At 48.5% G+C, this 19,819-nt stretch overlaps 1 protein-coding gene and 1 pseudogene across 2 annotated transcripts; one reads left to right on the plus strand and one right to left on the minus strand.

Annotated features, from left to right (window-relative positions):
- The first annotated feature begins 12,024 nt into the window (after positions 1–12,024).
- On the plus strand, positions 12,025–19,754 carry DGCR6L (DiGeorge syndrome critical region gene 6 like). 2 transcript variants are annotated; one of them, XM_066365323.1, is made up of 5 exons: positions 12,029–12,196; positions 12,275–12,435; positions 17,620–17,720; positions 18,533–18,673; positions 19,203–19,754. In XM_066365323.1, the coding sequence occupies exons 1-5, from the start codon at positions 12,087–12,089 to the stop codon at positions 19,284–19,286; spliced, it is 597 nt and encodes a 198-aa protein (XP_066221420.1). In that variant the 5' UTR covers positions 12,029–12,086; the 3' UTR covers positions 19,287–19,754. The 2 variants fall into 2 exon arrangements, with proteins under 2 accessions (XP_066221419.1, XP_066221420.1); XM_066365322.1 differs by having other exon boundaries at positions 12,025–12,435.
- On the minus strand, positions 15,041–15,141 carry LOC136396533 (U6 spliceosomal RNA; annotated as a pseudogene).
- Positions 19,755–19,819: the final 65 nt, after the last annotated feature.

Below are 19,819 nucleotides of genomic sequence, written 5' to 3' on the forward strand. Positions count from 1 at the left end.
ATTTTTTCTTTTATTTATTTATTTTTTGTATTTTTCTGAAGATGGAAATGGGGAGGCAGTCAGACAGACTCCCGCATGCGCCTGACTGGGATCCGCCTGGCATGCCTACGGGGGGGGCGGGGAATGCTCTGCCCATCTGGGGTGTTGCTCTGTTGCAACCAGAGCCATTCTAGCACCTGAGGCAGAGGCCATGGGGCCATCCTTAGTGCCCGGGGTGGCTTTGCTCTGGTGGAGCCTTGGCTGCGGGAGGGGAAGAGAGAGACAGAGAGGAAGGAGAGGGGGAGGGGTGGAGAAGTAGATGGGCGCTTCTTCTGTGTGCTCTGACTGGGAATCGAACCCTGGAATCCTGCACACCAGGCCAATGCTCTATCACTGAGCCAACCGGCCAGGGCCTAGGAATGCCCTTGTTGATCAATCTACCCAAAAGAAAATTATATGGAGCAACCATGACAGACCGAGCAAGTCAGTCTCATACTATTCATCACCAGAACGCTGCAGCCCGGTGTAAACAGTTTCAACTTTCTTGGGAAGCAGCACGGCAGATTGGGAAATCCTGTCCAAGGGGTCCTATACTGCCCCTTCATTTGGAGTTAACCCTCAAGGACCCCTACCAGGACAACTTTGGCAGATGGATGTTACTCATATACCTTCATTTGGCAAACAGTCATATGTCCACATTACAGTGGATACATATTCCGGATCTATAGTAACCTCTGTCAGAACAGGAGAGGCTGCTAAGCATGTTATAGCTCATTGTCTGTATGCATTGTTCTATTATTGGATTTCCTAAACTGGCTAAACTGAAAATGCTCCTGCATATGGAGCAAAAGCATTTACTGTATTTTGTCATGCTTACAATCTTTAAAGTTAAGGTATTATTAAAGTGTACTCAGCAAACATTTTAAGGACAATTAAAAAAAAATTTAAAAGGGGGTAGTCATATCCTGGAACTCCTACGGGTCTACCATATCATGCTTCTTACTTAAAAAAAAAAAAATTTTACATTTCTTTTGAATGCTGATGAACAGGAGACACCAAATCTTTTTCGCCTGCAAACTACTACCTTCTTTATTAGATCCAGCTAATAACACTGTTTTGTCTTTTTCCAAATAGCTCCAGATATATGAAAAAGATTTATATAGGCGGATGGGGATCCTCAAACCCCTCAGTGAGATCTTCTGAGCATGGCTTTTAAGATACCTAGATGCAGAAAAAGCTCAATAGAGATCAGGGGAACTACCAGCTTTTAGGATACACCCTTAAAGGCTCCAACACCCCAAAGGGGTCTCATAGGATGCCATCTGGGTTCTGCTTCAATAGTGGAAAGGAAGGTCATTGAGCTAAAGCCTGCCAGGCTTACATGCCTCTGCTGTGAGGAAACAGGGACACTGGAAGGTAGGCTTCCCCCTCGCTCCTCTAAGGGAGGGTTCAGTCTCTTCCAGCCCTGCTCCAGCCACCTATGACCTAACCTTGCCCAGAATGCTGGGGTCTGCCACTGAAGGCTGAAGGTGCCCAGGGCCGTCAGCCCCATCTACGGCACTGTGGACGAGCCTAGGGTATTTCTTCCAAGAAGCAGGTAAACTGATCTCATTTGCACAAGGGCCACTTAACTATGTTTTGCCTGAATAGTCAGGTTTTTTATTCTTCCCTCAAAGATCTCTGTTGTGGGTGTTGATAGTCCTATTTTCTGCTGCTTTGCTTAATATATAGTGTTTCCTTTATCCCTCCTACCTCAATGCCCCACTCATATTTCAGGCTGGGACCTACTCCTAATTTAGAGCTCTCTTTCCCCCTTTTGCCAACTTCTATTATGAATCTACCTTTGCCACCCAGCTTAGTGTAACCCAAGGTTCTCTTGACCATGCCGCAGTCGCAGAGCTCCAGGGAAAAGCAACCTGGTCTCATCTCTCCAGGCAGAGGAGAACAGAAGTTCCATATCCATGCATGCTGCAAATGGCTTTTCTAGTCTACCTGAATCATTACCATCTAGAAGCAGCGGTCATTGGGACTTGGACATGAGCTGCAAAGTATAGAATGGTGACAACAATTCCAGTGCCATGAGGACTTTTCCTGGATGTGGACTTTTCCTGGACTCCTGCTCCCTGTGACAGCTCCTAACAGACTGAACTGTGGTTGCGTTGCATTTTTCAGGAATTTGGCATGGTGATGGGGCCAACTTGGACTTGGTGAACATGTTAAGGACACTACTCTTTTTTGGATTCTTGCTGTATTGGCCAGGAGTTTGCTTAAAGGCTTTTAATCACTGTAAAAAAAAATAGAAGACTGGATAAAGAAGATGGGGCACATATACACCATGGTATACTATTCAGCTAGAAGAAATGATGACATCAGATCACTTACAGCAGAATGGTGGAATCTTGATAACATTATGCGGAGTGAAATAAGTGAATCAGAAAAAAACAAGAACTGCAGGATTCCATACATTGGTGGGACATAAAAACGAGACTAAGAGACATGGACAGGAGTGGGGTGGTTACGGGGGGTGGGGGGAGGGAAGGAGGGAGAGGGGGAGGGGTACAAAGAAAACTGGATAGAGGGTGACGGAGGATGATCTCTCTTTGGGTGATGGGTATGCAACAGAACTAAACGACAAGATAACCTGGAAATGTTTTCTTTGAATATATGTACCCTGATATATTGATGTTACCCCATTAAAATAAAAATTTATTTATAAAAAAACAAAAAACCCCACAACCTTTTCGACTCTACCCCCTAGCTGAAAATGCTCTCACAACCCATGTGGCCTATAAGGTAAAATGGAGTCCAAACTCTTTAGCACAGCATAGAAACTCCCTGCTTAATTCTCCTGCCTCCCCCAGTTTTCACTATTTCCCATCTCATACCCCATCAATACCAAACTGCTTCGAGTTAGTTTTCTGGACCTCCTTTATTTATGCCTCTGTGACCTTAACACTGCGAGTTATGCCTGGAGCTCCCAACCCCCTGCACACACAGAGAGATATGTACAAGTTCATATTTACCTTTCAAAACTCAGTTTAGGCCTTCCTCCTACTAGAACTTTCTCCTAGTCTGCTACTCTCTGGTCCCTTCCCAACAGAATTAATTACTCCCTTCTCTAGATTTCTCTTGCCCTTATTAGAACTTATGGTTACTTATTTATTTCATGTCTACTTTCACTAAGAGACTATAAACTTGTTCTGGATTTATGTTTAGCTTCTATTGTGTGCATGTACCACAGCCTTTTTATCCACTAATCTACTGATGGGCAGCTGGGCTGCTTCCAGATCTTGGCTATTGTAAATAATGCTGCAATAAACATAGGGATGTATATATTCTTTTAAATTAATGTTTCAAGATTCTTATGATATATTCATAGAAGTGGGATCACTGGGTCAAAAGGCAGTTCCACTTTTAATTTTTTGAGATAACTCCTACTGCTTTCCACAGTGGCTGCACTAGTCTGCATTCCCACCAGCAGTACATAAGGATTCCCTTTTCTTCACACCCTCGCCAACACTTGTTTGTTGACTTATTGATGATAGCCATTCTGACAGGTGTGAAAGTGATATCTGATTGTGGTTTTAATTTGCATTTATCTGATGATTAGTGACATTGAGCATTTTTTCATTTGTCTATTGGCCATCTCTATGTCCTCTTTAGAAAAGTGTCTATTAGAGTCCTTTGCCCATTGTTTTATTGGATTGTTTGGTTTTTGGTCAATTGTTATAAGGTTTTTATAAATTTTGGGTGTTAATCCCTATGTATAGGCAAATATGTTCTTCTATTCATAAGTTGTCTTTTCATTTCCTGGATGGTTTCTTTAGCTGTGCAAGAACATTTTCATTTGACATAGTCTCATTTGTTTATCTTTTCTCTTGTTTCCCTTGCCCAAGGAGATATATTAGGAAACAATATTGCTAAGAGAAATGTCTGAGATTTTACTGCCTATGTTTTCTTCTAGAATTTTTACAGTTCCATGTGTAATATTTAAGTCTTTAATACATTTTGAGTTTATTCTTGTATATGCTGTGAGAAAGTGATCTAGTTTTATTTTTGGCATGTATCTGTGAAATTTTCCCAACATGATTTATTGAATAGATTGTCTTTACTCCATTGTATGTTCTTGCCTCCTTTGTTAAATATTAATTGACCGAGTAGGCATAGGTTGGTTTCTGGGCTATCTATTCTGTTCCATTGATCAGTATGTCTGTTTTTATGCCGGTATCATGCTGTTTTGATTACTATAGCCTTGTAGTATCATTTAATATCAGGTAGTATAATTGCTCCAAGTTTGTTCTTCTTTTTCAAGATTGCTGTGGCTATTTGGGGTCTTTGTGGTTCCATATAAATTTTTGGAATATGTTTCTAGTTTGTAAGATATACCTTGGTATCTCAAAAAGAATTTCTTTGAATCTATAGATTTTCTTTGAATCTATAGATTGATTTTGGGTAATATAGACATTTTAATAATGTTAGTTCTTCCTATCCATGAACATGGTATATATGTTTTCACTCATTTGTATCTTCTTCAATTTCTTTCTTCAATGTCTTATAATTTTCCAAGTATAGATCTTTTACCTTCTTGGTTAAATTTCTTACTAGGTATTGTATTCTTTTTGAAGCAATTGAGAATAAGATTGTTTTCTTAATTTCCCTTTCTGATAGATTATTATTGATGTATAAAAATGCAACTGATTTCTGGATATTTATTTTTGTATCCTGCTACTGTACTGAATTCATTTATCAGTTCTAGTAGTTTTTGGTGAAATCTCTAGGGTTCTCTATATACAGTATCATGTCACCTGCAAATAATGACAGTGCTACTTCTTCCTTTCCAATTTGGATGGCTTTTATTTCTTTTTGTTGTCTGATTGCTGTAGCTAGGACTTCCAGTACTATGTTGAATAAGAGTAGTGGTAGCGGACATCCCTGTCTTGTTCCTGATCTCAAGGAAAATGCTTGTACTTTTTGCCTATTGAGTATGATGTCAGCAGTGGGTTTGTCATATATGGCCTCTATTATGCTGACGTATGTTCCCTCTAATCCTACTTTGCTAAGAGTTTTTAACATAAATGGTGCTGAATTTTACCAAATGCTTTTTCTACCTCTACTGCTATGATTTTGTGGGTTTTATCCTTCATTTTGTTTTTGTGGTGTAGCACAAAGCATGAGGGATTTGTAGAGCTGTGAAACTCTACTGTATAATCCTATAGTGGTGGAAACCTCACATTACACATTTTTCAAAACTCATGGAATGTATAACACATACAAGGAACCCTAATATAAACTAGAGACTTTAGATAATAACCTATCAATACTGCCTTATCAGTTCTAACAAATTGACCACACTAATGCAAGGTGTTAACAACTAGGGAAACGGGATGGGGCTGGGGAGGAAGGATTGGTAATATATTGGGACTCTCTGTACTTTGCATTCAATTTTTCTGTAAACTTAAAACCGCTTAAAAAAAAGTATTTAAAAAAAATTAGTAAAGACAAACATACAAACATTTACTTTGCAGGGAACCAAATCAGGGCCAGCTGGAACAGCAACTTCTGTGCACAAAGTGGGAAGATTGAGTTCTCATCCTGCTGTAATATTTTTATCTGGAGAGTAGATGTAGATAAAAGTTCAAAAGCGTTGACTTTGAAATGAGGGATATGCTAAAATTAGGTCCCTTATAGGCTTGTCTTGTTAAAACAGGCCCAGAAAAACCAATGGAGAATGAGAATGGCTTGTGCAATGAATGTTCCAGGATCCTCTTTTAAGACCAGGATGTTGAAAAGATCTCAAAGAACATATATGTCTTCAGACTGAGACTTGGAAATATTCCCCAGAAATGCTTCCGACGACCAGACCTCAGGAGGACTGCCGTCAGTCTGGGGGCCCCTTTCCCGTCCTGCACAGGACGGCCCATGCCAGCCCCTGGCTCCAAATGGAGACTCGGAAAAAAAATCAGGGGGTGGCCTCCAATGACCAGGCCTGCGGTGCCCTATGCGGTTTACGCCAACACTACGGGTCGGTGGTGAGGAGACCTGCATGTGCAGGTGGACACAGGCCAGAGCCTGTCAGCCACAAGTCCCGGGGCGTCACTCCGCGCAGGAGCCGGGTCACCACTGGGACGAACACGCCCTCGTTAACTTCCTCACGAAACTCTGCCTGCGTCACCGGGACTGGATCCTGTCCCTTGAACGCTTCGCCCGGAGTCAGAAAACAAAGCTATCCATATATGGCAGCATCACCGATGGGGATGCCACCGAAACTGACCTGGGTCCCCGCGCCTGCGAGGACGCACTGCCCAGCGCCTTGTGGCCTTGGTGGTCACGGTCTCCATGCGTAAGTTAGGCGGGGAGGCCCAGGAGACTTTATCTGTGACTTTTCCCTCAGCCATCCCGGTATGGTCCCCAGCTCTGAATAAGGGAACTTGGAAATATTTGGCGGAAAAATGTTCCTACGAAAGGGTCCCACACTGGACAGCGACGGGACCAATGGCGCCCTCCTCGCACATCTTGGAGAAGCCCTACCTCCGGAGCGGAACTCAGAAAAAAATGAGAAGCTCCACCGACCGAGACACTGGCAGGATGGCGTGTGGGCACAGGGCACTTTCTCCCATTCCTCCACTAAGGCCGCATTGGTGCCCTTGAGCGGAGGAGCACTAGAGCGTGCTGGTCGACCTGAAAAGGCAGTACAGCACTCCCTCTAGGAGAGCGGCAGCGGTCGTGGTACTGCATGCCCAGACTTCGCGAGTGGTTGTTGCAATCCTTATAGTTCTGCGGGTCTCGTGCACCCAGCCAGTCCCACCCCTTGAAGATTTCCCGGGAGCTTCGGGGAACACTATACCAGCATCCCCCAGGTGGCGCCAGACAACCCGCGCGAATGTCAGCGGGACAGATCAGGATAGCGGGCCGGCGAGGGCCCAACGCTGGCCACCCAGATGTACCATCTCGTCCCGGCCCACCTCGGGTTACGTCAGTTGGGCCGGGGCTGGCGGTGAGGTGGTGGATGTGACTTCGGGGCGTCCTCCTCCAAACTCCCGACCTCACTGCCCAACACAGCGCGACTCTGGCAACGAAAGGGCGGAAGGAGGGGACTTCAAACATTTCTGAGATCGCTGGAACCACCGTTCCCCATCAGGGACGGCTTCCGGGAAGGGGACAGAACCCCCACACCACCCCCAGGCTTATTGGACTGGTTCTGAGCGAATGTGGAAAATTTCCCGAAGACACCGGCAAGCGCGAGTGCCCTGTTCGTGTTTCCCAGAGCAGCAGGGGCGGTTCCCACGTTGCTGGGCCGACTTAGAAAAGTAAGCCAGGGCTCAGCTGGCCTGTATTGCCTACTGAAACCATTAAAGTACTCTTAGAAGACATGGATGAATTATTTTTATTCTGGAATTTCAGAGTAGAGGTCTTTCTAAAGCTAAGACGTAAGTCAAGAAGCCATAAAGGAAATGACTGATAAAGGACCACAGAAAGTTAAAATGAAAGAGATGCAAGGTTATAAAACAGCAAGCTTGTGGGAACGTTTGTGCAAATGCTTGTTTGATAATACTAGTTTCAGCATTACTTACAATACTAACAAAATTGGAGGGAGGGAGAACAATAACCATTCATTAAAAAGGGCTAATATCGCCTGACCTGTGGTGGTGCAGTGGATAAAGCATCTACCTGGAATGCTGAGGTTGCTGGTTTGAAACCCTGGGTTTGCCTGGTCAAGGCACATATAGGAGTTGATGCTTCCTGTTCCTCCTCTCTCTCTCTCTCTCTCTCTCTCTCTCTCTCTCTCTCTCTCTCTCTTTCTCTCTCTCCTCTCTAAAATGAATAAAGTAAAAAAAATCCCTCTGTGTTTAAAAAAAAAAAAAAAAAAAAGAAGGGCTAATATTAAATTCCAGGATACCCTTACAATGCAAAACTAAATTTGGATGTCTTTTTGAACAGGTAAATGTTGATGATGAGCTGTTAAATGACAAAAGCAAGTTGTAGGGCTTTTCCTTAGTGTTAAAAACAGTATGTATATTTATCTTTAAATTTTAAAAACTTTGTGGTTGGACAAAAGAACTAGACTAGCTCAAGCAATTTTGAAAAACAAGAATCAAGTTGTACCTATTTTGACAAATTATATGCCTAATAAAGAACATATGATATTGGCAGAGATCAATGAAATGGAATAAAAACCCAAATATGCCCAACTGATTTTTGACAAAATTGCAAAAGCAATCCAACAGGAGGAGCGATTTCTGAGACAAAAGCTTGGGATCTAGGGCTAGGGAACTGGATTTAAGATTTGACATCAAAAGGGTGATCCATAAAGGAAATTGATACATTGGAGTCATCAAAACATAAAAACTAGTTTCTGTGACAGACCAGGAGAAAATACTTGTGACCCACCACTCAGCCAGTATTTGGAATGTATAAAGAACCTTCAAAATTCTTCAATAACTTGATCAGGCCAGAGTTTCCCCTCCTTGGCCGCCCCTGGCTGTGAAAGCAGTTCCCAGGTTCCCAGCCTCCTGCCCAGACTTAGGAAATTCCACAGGACCCACAGAATAAGTTTCTGCATGCATGTAAACATAGGGTTCCAAAATATTTAAAGGACACCGCACTTGACCTAGTGGGGTTGCCATTCATTCCATGAGACACACCATTGGAACCTAAGAGCAGAAAATACAAGAGTGCAAGGACAAGAGTGACGTTTTATATGGGTGGGGGACAGAATGTCAACCCTGCGAACTAGGAGAAGCCTTCCTGGGGAAGATGGTGTGTGAGCTGAGGTTGAAATCCACCCTGGAGCAGGAGAACAGTTCTGGGAAGCCCAGATCAAACGCCTGGTCTGGCGGCGTCTCGGGGAATTCCAAGTCCTGTCCAGAGTCCAGAAAAGGCCAGCGCCGGCCTGGGAATCCCGTTTGGGGGGAGTGTGTCCCTTTCCCGGCAGCTGCCTAAAAACATTTTCAAGTTTCCTTTCTGCTGTCGGGGTCGCGCCCTGCCGGGCACGAACTTCAAGGCGAACGCCCCATGCCACCCTCCCCGGGACGAGAGACGCAATCCCCGATGGGCTAGGACGCGATCCTAGGTGGGCTGAAGCAAGATCTGTCCCGGTGATCCGCAGTGCGCCCTCGCCCGCCCGCGATTGGATCCGTCCCGCTGACTTCGTGTCCGTTGTCTGGCGCCATCTGGCGGCCGATTTTATATAGTGTCTTCCCTCCGGAACTCGAGCGAAATCTGCAATGGATGGGATGTGTTCCCGGTGCCCGAGATAGACTTCCAAGAGGCCAGCGGCACTAGCGGGATCATCCTGGTCGTGCCAGGATGTCGGAGCTTCATCTATTCGCCGAGATTAAACGTGCAGGGGCATGAGGGGATTTCCTTTGCCGCTCTCCCGGGCTAGGTTATGGTGCTGCCGAGACGGGTCGACCAGCCTTGCCAGTTCCCGCGCGGGACCGACCGGGGCAGCCACGCGGGAACCCAAGGGGATTCCCGTGCCTGGACGCCGTCCTGTACTTGGTCGGATTGTCGGAGGCGCCTCTGAGTTTTTCCAAGTTCCACTCCAGAGACAATACCTGCTCCTGCCCGCGGGATGGTCGGGCAGGGCGTCTCCCGAGTACTGGACTCCCACCAATTTTTCCGAGTCCCGCTCTGGAGGTGGGAACTAGATCGGGCTGGATGGGTAAATCGTGTGGAGAGCCCATCCCGAGTACGGGTCTGTGTAGTACCTAGTGGTCGGAACTTCTCCATTTATTTCCAAGTCCCCTCTCCGGAGCTATATGCCCAGGCAGCCGTTAAGCGGAGGCCCGCGGGGGACTTCGCCCGGCCTCCTTGTCTTCCTTCCTATGGTCTCATTTTGAGGATAGCCCACGACCAAGCAAGGCCCACAGGGCGCAGCAGTGCGCTCTCGCCCTCCGGGGGACCCAGACACGTGTCAGTGCAGCTGCGCTGCGGTGCTGTGCGCGCCACCTGGCAGCCACTTTATGTAGCTTTCTCCGCTAGGGTGGGAGTGAGATCGGATCCAGCCTGAGATCAGCGACAGAGCCCGGAGACTATCTGCCAGGAAGAAATTGTTCAGGTGGTGGCCCTGAGGTCGCTGGTTCAAAACCCTGGGCTTGCCTGGTCAAGGCACATATGGGAGTTGATGCTTCCTGCTCCTCCCCCTTCTCTCTCCCACTTCTCTCTGAAATGAATAAATTTTAAAAAATTTAATAAAATAAAAGGCACTCTAACTCTGCTGGCCCATTTGTTAAGCACACCTACATATGCCAAGGCCAAGGCTGGATTGAACTGCCCAGTAAATGTAAAACAAGCTGAGTTGGATTCCGTTTATCACTTACACAATGGAAAGAACAGTGACCCAAGGTGGCAGCTCCATGAGATCCTCATTCCACACAACGAAAACGGTAACAGAAACAAAAGGGCCAGAACCAAAACATGAATTGTGGGATGCCCCATTGCTGAGGAACCCATTATAGATGGCAGCTGAGGGTTTTATCAGCTTCAGCTCTGTTCTGAGGGACTGGGAAGGGAGGCCCACACCTCAGCAGCACCCACAGGGAATCAGAAAGTGAGTTCAAGAACAAAGGACACCAGTGTGCACTGTGATCCCCTTTTCTCAGGTGTGTGTAATTTTACTGTAAGCTCCAAGGGCCATCCTCCTGCCTAACGTTTTAGTGAACCCAAAGCAGCCCTGCCTGCTGGGGCTCATTTCTATCACTGTGACCAGCGAGTCTAGGCAGCCCAGCCTAGGCTCACTCCTGTCACTGTGATCTTAAGCTCTTCCTTGTTTCACTGTCCCAAGCCTTTTTTTTTTTTTTTTTTTTACAGGGACAGAGAGAGTCAGAGATAGGGACAGACAGGAACGGAGAGAGATGAGAAGCATCAATCATCAGTTTTTCGTTGCGGTTCCTTGGTTATTCATTGATTGCTTTCTCATATGTGCCTTGACCACGGGCCTTCAGCAGACCGAGTAACCTCTTGCTCAAGCCAGCGACCTGGGGTCCATTCTGGTGAGCTTTTTGCTCAAACCAGATGAGCTCGCGCTCAAGCTGGCGACCTGGGGGTCTTGAACCTGGGTCTTCTGCATCCCAGTCCGACGCTCTATCCACTGCGCCACTGCCTGGTCAGGGCACTCTCCCAGGCTGTAATAAACATACTCTCAAAACACTTGGACTGTCCTGAATTCTTTCCTGCATGAAGTCAAGAAACTACACATTCCAGACCGTGCCCCCTCCAGATCCCTTTCCAATAACAACGCTAGGTCTCTAAGGCGGGAATCCCCTACCTTCTGCCCCCATGAGCACATTAGAATATTCAGCAGTCCGGACTTTTTGGGTAGACTTTTATAGTTCATAAGAACTGTAATTGGGGACTCCTGGCAATGTGTTCTCATAGTTGAAATGAGGTATTGGACTGTTTTCTTCTCCATGCTGACGATGCTGGGTGAAGGTGGATGAGGGGCAGGGATGCCAGCCTGATGCCAGGCACTGCCTCCAGCACTTAGGTCTTGCCTAGAGCTCCCAGACAGGGCGGGGGCGGTGGGGTGGGCGTGCCTAACTTGACAAAAGGCCAGGACAAGCGTCCCATGAGTGGAAGACAAGGAGACTGAGCCCCAAAGGTAACAAAATCGGCTCCAACGCCACGCTGCTTTAATAGGTGGAGCTCGGAGGGCTCAGTGACTCAATTTTGGCGGGAAGCCACCAGGTTGGAGCAGCAGGATCCTCAACTCTCCAGCATACGCATGCGCAGGACAAGCCCCTTCACGGCGCCGCCTAGCTGAGAGATAGGATCCATAGGCGGCAATGAAACGAGAATGGGAGCAGAGACCGCTTCAGCGCCAACAAAGTTGCAGACGGGGCGGGCTTCTTCCAAATCTCGCGATCGAGGCTGTGGAGTTACGCCTCTAAAGTCGCGGGGGCGGAACGGCAGGTAAGGGGCGGGGACAAAGCGAGACCCAACTAGGAGCCTCCGTGAAGGGGAGGGGCGAGCCTCAGTCTGGCTGACGCAGGGAGCTAGCCGCGCTGTGCTCAGAACTGTCGTAAAAGGGGGCGGGACGCACCGCGCTCGAGATGACGTAGCAGTGGGGACCGTCGTTCTGGTCCGCTGCTGCTGGGGCGGGAGTCATGGATCGCTATGGGGGTGCCTTCGAGGAGGCGCTGGACGGGGCTCGGCAGCAGGAGCGGCACTATCAGCTGCTGTCGGCGCTGCAGAGCCTGGTCAAGGAGCTTCCCAGGTGCGCGGCCAGGGAGCGGGCGGCTGAGGGAGCTCCGAGTCCTGACTGCTCTCACTCTGCCCCTTTCTGTACCCACAGCTCTTTCCAGCAGCGCCTGTCCTACACCACGCTCAGCGACCTGGCCTTGGCGCTCCTCGACGGTACCGTATTCGAGATCGTGCAGGGGCTGCTGGAGATCCAGCACCTCACCGAGAAGAGCCTCTACAACCAGCGCCTGCGGCTGCAGAACGAACACCGAGGTGCGCGGGGGTGGCGGGACAACCTCCGCCGGGAGGTCAGCCTGCCCGGGGAGCTACTGGTCTCTGCGGGCTGAGCTCTTCCCTAGATGTCGTTCAGAAGAAGTTCCTAAAATTGGCCAGATCAAGGGCGCGGAGCCTTGTTAGCGCTTTTTTTTTGGTAACAAACGGGTCAATCCAATTTTTATTTTTGTCAGTTGCAACGGTTCCCTTTTAGCATAACACCCCGAAAATTCCTGCTCGGGCTCCTCCGCGCTCCCATCCCCCTCTAGGCAGGAAGGCCCAAGACCCAGGGCAGTTCCTGGTGGTGGCGGTCCGTATAGCGGTTGACCATCTCCAATGATGTCCCAAAGTATTGACAGTTCTGCACCGCTCTTTATGGACAGTGCCCTCTTGGTTGGTGCAGAGCTCCACACCAACTGTGCATCGAATTCCCATGCACTGCCCCTGTAGCATCCTCTGGGATCCAGAAACTTACCCATTTGAGCCACAGACTGGGCCAAAGCCTTGCTGAATCTTGGCCCCTTCCAGGGGCCCACGAGCCCTTCCTGAAAGCTATGCTGTCCCATCAGATTTCCCACTTTTCTTATTTTATTGTTCCCCTTATTTATTAAAAAAAGTTAAAATATTTAGAAATACTGGAAGAATAGTATAATGAATATCCATATGCTTCTAGCCAGATTCAATAATTAATATTTTGCCAAAGTTCTTTATAACCCTAAATCTCTGCAACATGCATAGGGCTTCACCATGAGTCTTCAGCATTCCCCTAGACTGTGGTTTTCAATCACAGCACTGTTCATACTTGCAGCTGAACAAATACTAATGGTACGACAATGTCCTGTGCATAGCAGGATGTTTAGAAGCAGCCCTGGCTTCTATCCGTGAGATGGCAGGGGCTCCCTCTTCCAGTCATAGCAACCAAAAATGTCTTCAGACATCTTGGGGGTCAACTTTAGCCCAGGATTGAGAACCAGTGCTCTAGAACAATAACACTCTCCTATATAACCACAGTGGTCAGCCTCCTGAGAAAATCATTCAAGGGTGTCTTCTGATCTTCAGTCCATGGTCACATTGCCTAACTTGTCTCAAGTTGCCTGTGGCTTTATAAGGATTGAGTGTAGTTTCATGCATTGCATTGGTTACTTTGGTCTCAGCTTCTGGGACGATCCCCAATATTTATTATGGCATTGACGTTTTTGAAGACTCCAAGGCATTGTATAAATAGAATGTCCCCACTCTGGATCTGTCAGATTGCTTCTTTGTGCTGTCATTTAACTTGTTTCTCCATCATCGTGTTTTCTATAAAATGGACAGCAGGTAGAGCCTGATGATACATAGGTTCAGTGTTTGTAGCAAAAATTCCTTTAGTGATACAAGGTCTCTTCCCTATGGGGATAGGCGGTACACGTCTGCCCCAGGATTAGTGTGTTTTTATCAGAAATGGATAATGTTTTTGTCAAATCCTTCTTTGCATCTATTGAGATGATCAGTAGCTTTTTGGTTACTATGGTGAATTACACTGATTTTTTTATTTTTAATTCATGGGAAAATTATTCCTGAAATAAATCCTACTTGGTCATGATGTATTATTCTTTTTTGTATATGTTGGATATGATTTGCTAAAATCTCAAGAATTTTTGCTTCTGTGTTCATGACGGACATCGCTCTGAAATTTTCTCATGAAGTCTTTGTCTGGTTTGGGTATCAGGGTGATGCTGGCTTCATAGGATGAGTTGGAAAGTGTTCTCTTCAGTGTTTCAGAAGGGTCTGTGTAGAATCCATATTCTTCCCTGATTGGGTGGTTGGTTTTTGGGGGGTTTTTTTGGGGGGGGGTTTTTTTTTTTTACATTTATATCGAGTTATAAGGTGCATACACTCACAAATCCAAAATATATAGCTCATTATTCTATTTAGTGCTCAGATTGTGCCACATTTAGCCAGTGGGAGAACTTCATCTGGCTCCTATGTCTTGTTGTATCCCCATCATTCTTTGAATACTCCCTTGTTTTCTGGAAGAAGTTTTTCAGGCTCATCTTTTCTAATTCCCTGTCTCTTCCTCTCTCTCTTCTGGTCATCCTGCCTCCAGTTTCACCAACCAACCTCCCATTGGGGCGGACCTTCCCCTTTGTTTCTTTCCTTTTTTTTTTTTATTTACTTATTTATTTATTTTTATAGAGCGCAAGAGAAAGGGGCAAGAAAGAGAGAAACATTAGTCTGTTGTTCCACTTATTTATGCATTCATTGGTTGGTTCTTGTATGTGATGTGCCCTGACTGGGGATCGAACCTGCAACCTTGGCATATCTGGACGGCATATCTAACAAACTGAGCTACCCAGCCAGGGCTCAGACCTTCCCCTTTTCCACGCCTCCTGCTTTTAATTGAGTCTCTGCAAAAGGCTGGCAGTGGGGTTGGCTCACTCTTGCTGTCAGTAAGTAGCGCTTGCTCTTGTTTTGGTAATCTTTGTTTCCACAGAGGTTAGTAGTTTGGGGAGCAAATAAAGCATTCAGAATAATAATTTTTTTTTAAAAAGTACCTGAATTTGTCCATGGAGCTTTGGTGCCCTTTTTTTCTTTCATAAAGTGTACCTCATTACACTTATTTATTAAACATATGAAATGCTTCACAAAATTTGCATGTTATCTTAGTGCAGGGGCCATGCTAATCTTCTCTGTGTTCTAGTTTTGTTACAGGTGCTGCTGAAGCATGCCTGGGCTTAGTTCTTTAGTGGAAGGTTTCTGATGACTCTCCAGCCCTTTGCTGCTTGTCCTTCAGAACATTTGGGCAGGTTTTGGTGCTGCTGGCAGTGGGCAAGCACGCTACGGCTTTCTGCTTTTTTTTTTTTTTTTTTACAGGGACAGAGAGAGAGTCAGATAGAGGGATAGATAGGGACAGACAGACAGGAACGGAGAAAGATGAGAAGCATCAATCATCAGTTTTTTGTTGTGACACCTTAGTTGTTCATTGATTGCTTTCTCACATGTGCCTTGACTGTGGGCCTTCAGCAGACTGAGTAACCCCCTGCTCGAGTCAGTGACCTTGGGTTCAAGCTGGTGAGCTTTTTGCTCAAGCCAGATGAGCCCGCACTCAAGGTGGCAACCTCAGGGTCTCGAACCTGGGTCCTTCCGCATCCCAGTCCGACGCTCTATCCACTGCGCCACCGCCTGGTCAGGCTCTGCTTTTCCTTTCCTCTGATTTAGTGGATAGTGATTGGCTGTGGTCGCTTTCCTTGGTCATGACTAAGGTCTTGCCCCTTCCACCCCAGTGGCAAGTGCAGCTCTGCTTTTACCTCTGGTTGCTCATGCAGTAGAGTCTGGGAGTTGACCTGGGATTTGTAGCAACGTTTATTAAACAAAGTGAAGGAAATGACATTTCCCTGAATTGATATATTTCCTCAAATCCTCCCTCCATGTGGGAGGATTAACTAGGGAGCGTCTTTCTTGTCCCTATGCCTCAAGGGTGGCTCTTGTTTTAAAACTTGTGTAAATTTATCACATTTAATGTGATAAATGCCACAGTCAAGGTGTGCACAGAATGCCAAGAAACAGGAGACGAGAGAAGGCTGTAGGCACAGCAGATGCCAAACTGCTGGCAGGGGAGCTTCACGGACCCTCCTGAGAAGAGCTGTACTGTGAGGTTTCTGCCTAGCACAGAGTGTTGGGCTTGTTTTCCTTATGGCAGGGGATGCCACTTTATGGGAAGCTGTGGCCACTTGACAACTTTCTGATGTAGGATTTGGGCTGTGTAGTGTTGTATATTCTGTTTTGGGATTAGTTTCTTTCCATCCCATGGTACCTTTCTCCTCTATCAAGTCCTATTAGACTCCATACTAATCTCTGTATCATTCCCATTTTACTATGTATGCTACTGAAGTGAGCCCGAGGCTTGGTTCCTTTTAGTGGGATGTTTTTGTTTTTAATGTTTATTGCATTGATTTTAGAGAGGTGGGGGAGGGAGAAAGGGAGAGACAAAAACACCCATCAGCTCCTGTATGTGCCCTGACCAGGGATCAAACCAGCAACTTCTGAGCTTTGGGAGAATGTTCCAACCAACTGAGCTATCCAGCCAGGGTTTTGATAACTCTCTAGACCAGGGGTCCCCAAACTACGGCCCCCTGAGGCCATTTATCCGGCCCTCGCAGCACTTCTGGAAGGGGCACCTCTTTCATTGGTGGTCAGTGAGAGGAGCATAGGTCCCATTGAAATACTGGTCAGTTTGTTGATTTAAATTTACTTGTTCTTTATTTTAAATATTGTGTTTGTTCCCGTTTTGTTTTTTACTTTAAAATAAGATATGTGCAGTGTGCATAGGGATTTGTTCATAGTTTTTTTTATAGTCCGGCCCTCCAATGGTCTGAGGGACAGTGAACTGGCCCCCTGTGTAAAAAGTTTGGGGACCCCTGCTCTAGACTCTGATACTTGTCCTTCAGAACATTTGGGCAGGTTTTAGTGAGGCTGGCAATGGGCACATCCTTATATTAATGGTACAGTTTAATGCGGCTCAGGGGAGCTTTGCCTGGTGGCCAAGGTGAGGCCCTGTCAGAGCAACAGACTCCCAGCACAGGGCCAGCTTATCCCAGCCTGGGGCTTCCCAGGGTCTGTGCCCTCTCTATGCCCTCTGGGGGCTGTGGGTGGGGTGGGGTGGGGTGGCCCTGCCCACCCTGAAGGGCAGTACTAAGTGAGGAGCAACACTGCCACACTCCCTTGGGCAGAGGCCACACCTTGCTCTGGCACAGTGACCCCTCCTCAACCTCCTTGTCCAGGCCTTTACCTCAGTGACCTGTGGCCATCTGAGCCCAGAAGCCCCTAGACCAAACCAAAGTCTGCCACCCCCTTGGTCTTGATTACAGGCTACAGCGCTGGCTCGACCCTCACACCAGCCTACCCTGCCTCACCCTCTAGTGCCTCACACCGTCCTGTGTCCTGTGTCCCTGTCCCTGGAGCCTCACTGCTGAGAGAGGCCCTGCCCTGGGGGATGGCTGGTATCTCCCAGAGATCCACCGAGCGGGCCTTCAGGCAGGCAGGGTTATCAGTTGGGACCTCATGTCTGCAGCTTTGGCCTGGCTGCCCCAGGCCTCAGCCTGGTGCTGAGGAGGGTCAGGCGCTGAGTTGGGAGGTGTTCCCTGACACTCTCCAGCTCACTGCTGCTGCTGCCTGATGGACTCTCTTGGTCTTGTCCCTTCCCAGTGCTCAGGCAGGCGCTGCGGCAGAAGCACCAGGAAGCCCAGCAAGCCTGCCGGCCCCACAACTTGCCCGTGCTCCAAGCAGCTCAACAGCGTGAGCAGGAGGTATGGGTATAGGCAGTGTGGGCACCACTTGGGCTATGCTGACGGGACATGGTGGAGGGGCTCAGGGTGGCTTGGGAGCTACTGGCTGCCCTGGGCCTCAGCCTGGGGTGGGCTGCTGGAGGCCTGGGGAGTTCTTACACATGGCTTTTCACCATGGGGTGTTGGGGTATGCCAGGACCAGGAGGAAAATGTGTGATCCCCTTTGTCTGCGGCTCCTGGTGGACTGGGCCCATGCAGACTGGATGCTGAGTAGGGGCCATTGTGCCTATGGCCTTGGAGATACAAGGGCCATGATGAGGTGACAGGGACAGTCAGCAGGGGCCTATCCTGCTTCCTTCCAGGTTATTCAGGGACACCCAGGAAATTTGCATGTAACCAAGAAGCCATGGGTGGTGGGGGTCACACAGAAGTATGTGGGGTCCTGAGGCAGCCCTAAAACTGGGAATGCAGGAATGGGATCTTGAGTTGGAGGCTCAGGCAGCCCCGAGTCGGTGGTCAACTTGATTGTAAGCAGAGATGGGACCGGCACCTAGCCAGCTCATAGTGGTCCTGAGCTGTCCGTGCTGGGCAGTGCCTGACACAGCAAAGGGACAGCACCTGACGGGAGGTCCCAGAGAGGAGAGCGTTGGAAAAGGGCAGCCAGGCCCCTCTGGAGGGTTTGGTGTGGCCAAGAAAGGGAAGGCCTGGGTGCAGTAAGGGTGCCCCTCGTGGTCTGAACCCTGAGCTTCTGGGAGGGTGGGGAGGTAACCTGCCTCCAGCCTGTACCTGAGGCACGGGTGGAGTGGACCCCTGAGCTGCCCTCACTGTGGCAGGCAGTGGAGCACCGGATCCGTGAGGAGCAGCGGGCAATGGACCAGAAGATCATCCTGGAGCTGGACCGGAAGGTGGCAGACCAGCAGAGCACCCTGGAGAAGGCGGGGGTTGCTGGCTTCTATGTGACCACCAACCCGCAGGTCAGCGCCCTCGGCCTTCCCTGGCTCAGCCCAGGGGATGCTAATCCCCAAAGGCCAGGTTCCATCTGGGGTTTTAGGGCTGGTTGCTGGGGAGGAGGGGGGTGGTGTGAGGAGAGGGGCTAGAGGTGGAGTTAAGTTCCAGGAAGGGTTTCTGGGCAGTGCTCAGCACTGAGGCTGGTCCCACTGCCTCTGCCCACAGGAGGGCAAGCTGACAGGCTGCAGGGGCTTTGCTCATCTTCCCCCAGTTCCACTGTGCCCACAGGACCCTTATCTGCCCCTCCTCTGCATACATTTGTGTGTGCCAAGCCCGGGCAGCTGCAGGCCCTGCTGTACAGCGGGGTCCCAGCCTCTGGCAGACTGGGCCAAGCTTCACTGGAGTCAGCCCCATGGGCTCACCTCCTGGCACACCCTAGGCCATGATAGCTGCTTCTGGGCCCTTGGGAAAAGGTGGCTTCTGCCTGGGGCCTTGGCTGAGGCAAAAGGGGACTGGGTGTCATTCTGGCCTCACATTGGCCCCTCTGCATTCTAGGAGCTGACACTACAGATGAACCTGTTGGAACTCATCCGGAAACTTCAACAAAGGGGCTGCCAAATCGGAAAGGTAGCCCTGTGACCAGAGGGAGTCCCTGCCAGTACCGACTGCCCATCCTGGCTAGGAAGACAGCCCTGTCCCACTGTTGCCACAAGTAGCAGAAAGCTAAGGAACTCATCTTCCTGACACCTGGTCACCACCTTCCCAGGTGCCTGCAGGAAGGGTCACTGCTCTGAGGAAAGGCAAGGAGGACCCTGGCTGCATCTGCCACCTACCTTTGTCTGGGTTTTTATGTCCAAACCTAGTGTGGTGCGGTAAGGGGGAAGCGTGCCCAGCCTACACTGGCTCTCTGCCCCAGAACGGGCAGAGGTGGGGCTAGAGTCCTGGCACCAGCTCACTCTACCAGGCACATCTCCACCTCTGCCAGGCCCCAGGCTTTGTGCTTATTCTGGTCTCGGCCCGCCCTTGGTAGGTACAGCGCCCGGTGGGAGAGGCTCGGCAGGCCAAACCCTGTGTGATCCAGAGAAATAAAGGTGCCTCAGTATGGTCTGCCATTGGCTTGTGTGACAGCTCTGTGGTGCCAGTAATGACCAGGACCCAGCTGGAGCCCTCAC

This window comes from Saccopteryx leptura, chromosome 2 (assembly GCF_036850995.1).
Source record: "Saccopteryx leptura isolate mSacLep1 chromosome 2, mSacLep1_pri_phased_curated, whole genome shotgun sequence".
NCBI classification, from domain to species: Eukaryota; Metazoa; Chordata; class Mammalia; order Chiroptera; family Emballonuridae; genus Saccopteryx; species Saccopteryx leptura.

What these genes read in the sequence shown, in the direction of transcription:
- DGCR6L (XM_066365322.1), top strand. Translation starts at nt 12,087, where the DNA reads ATGGATCGCTATGGGGGTGCCTTCGAGGAGGCGCTGGACGGGGCTCGG. An exon ending in GCTGCAGAACGAACACCGAG is followed by an intron (nt 12,436 to 17,619) that starts GTGCGCGGGGGT and finishes GTCCCTTCCCAG; the next exon opens with TGCTCAGGCAGGCGCTGCGG. An exon ending in CTCAACAGCGTGAGCAGGAG is followed by an intron (nt 17,721 to 18,532) that starts GTATGGGTATAG and finishes TCACTGTGGCAG; the next exon opens with GCAGTGGAGCACCGGATCCG.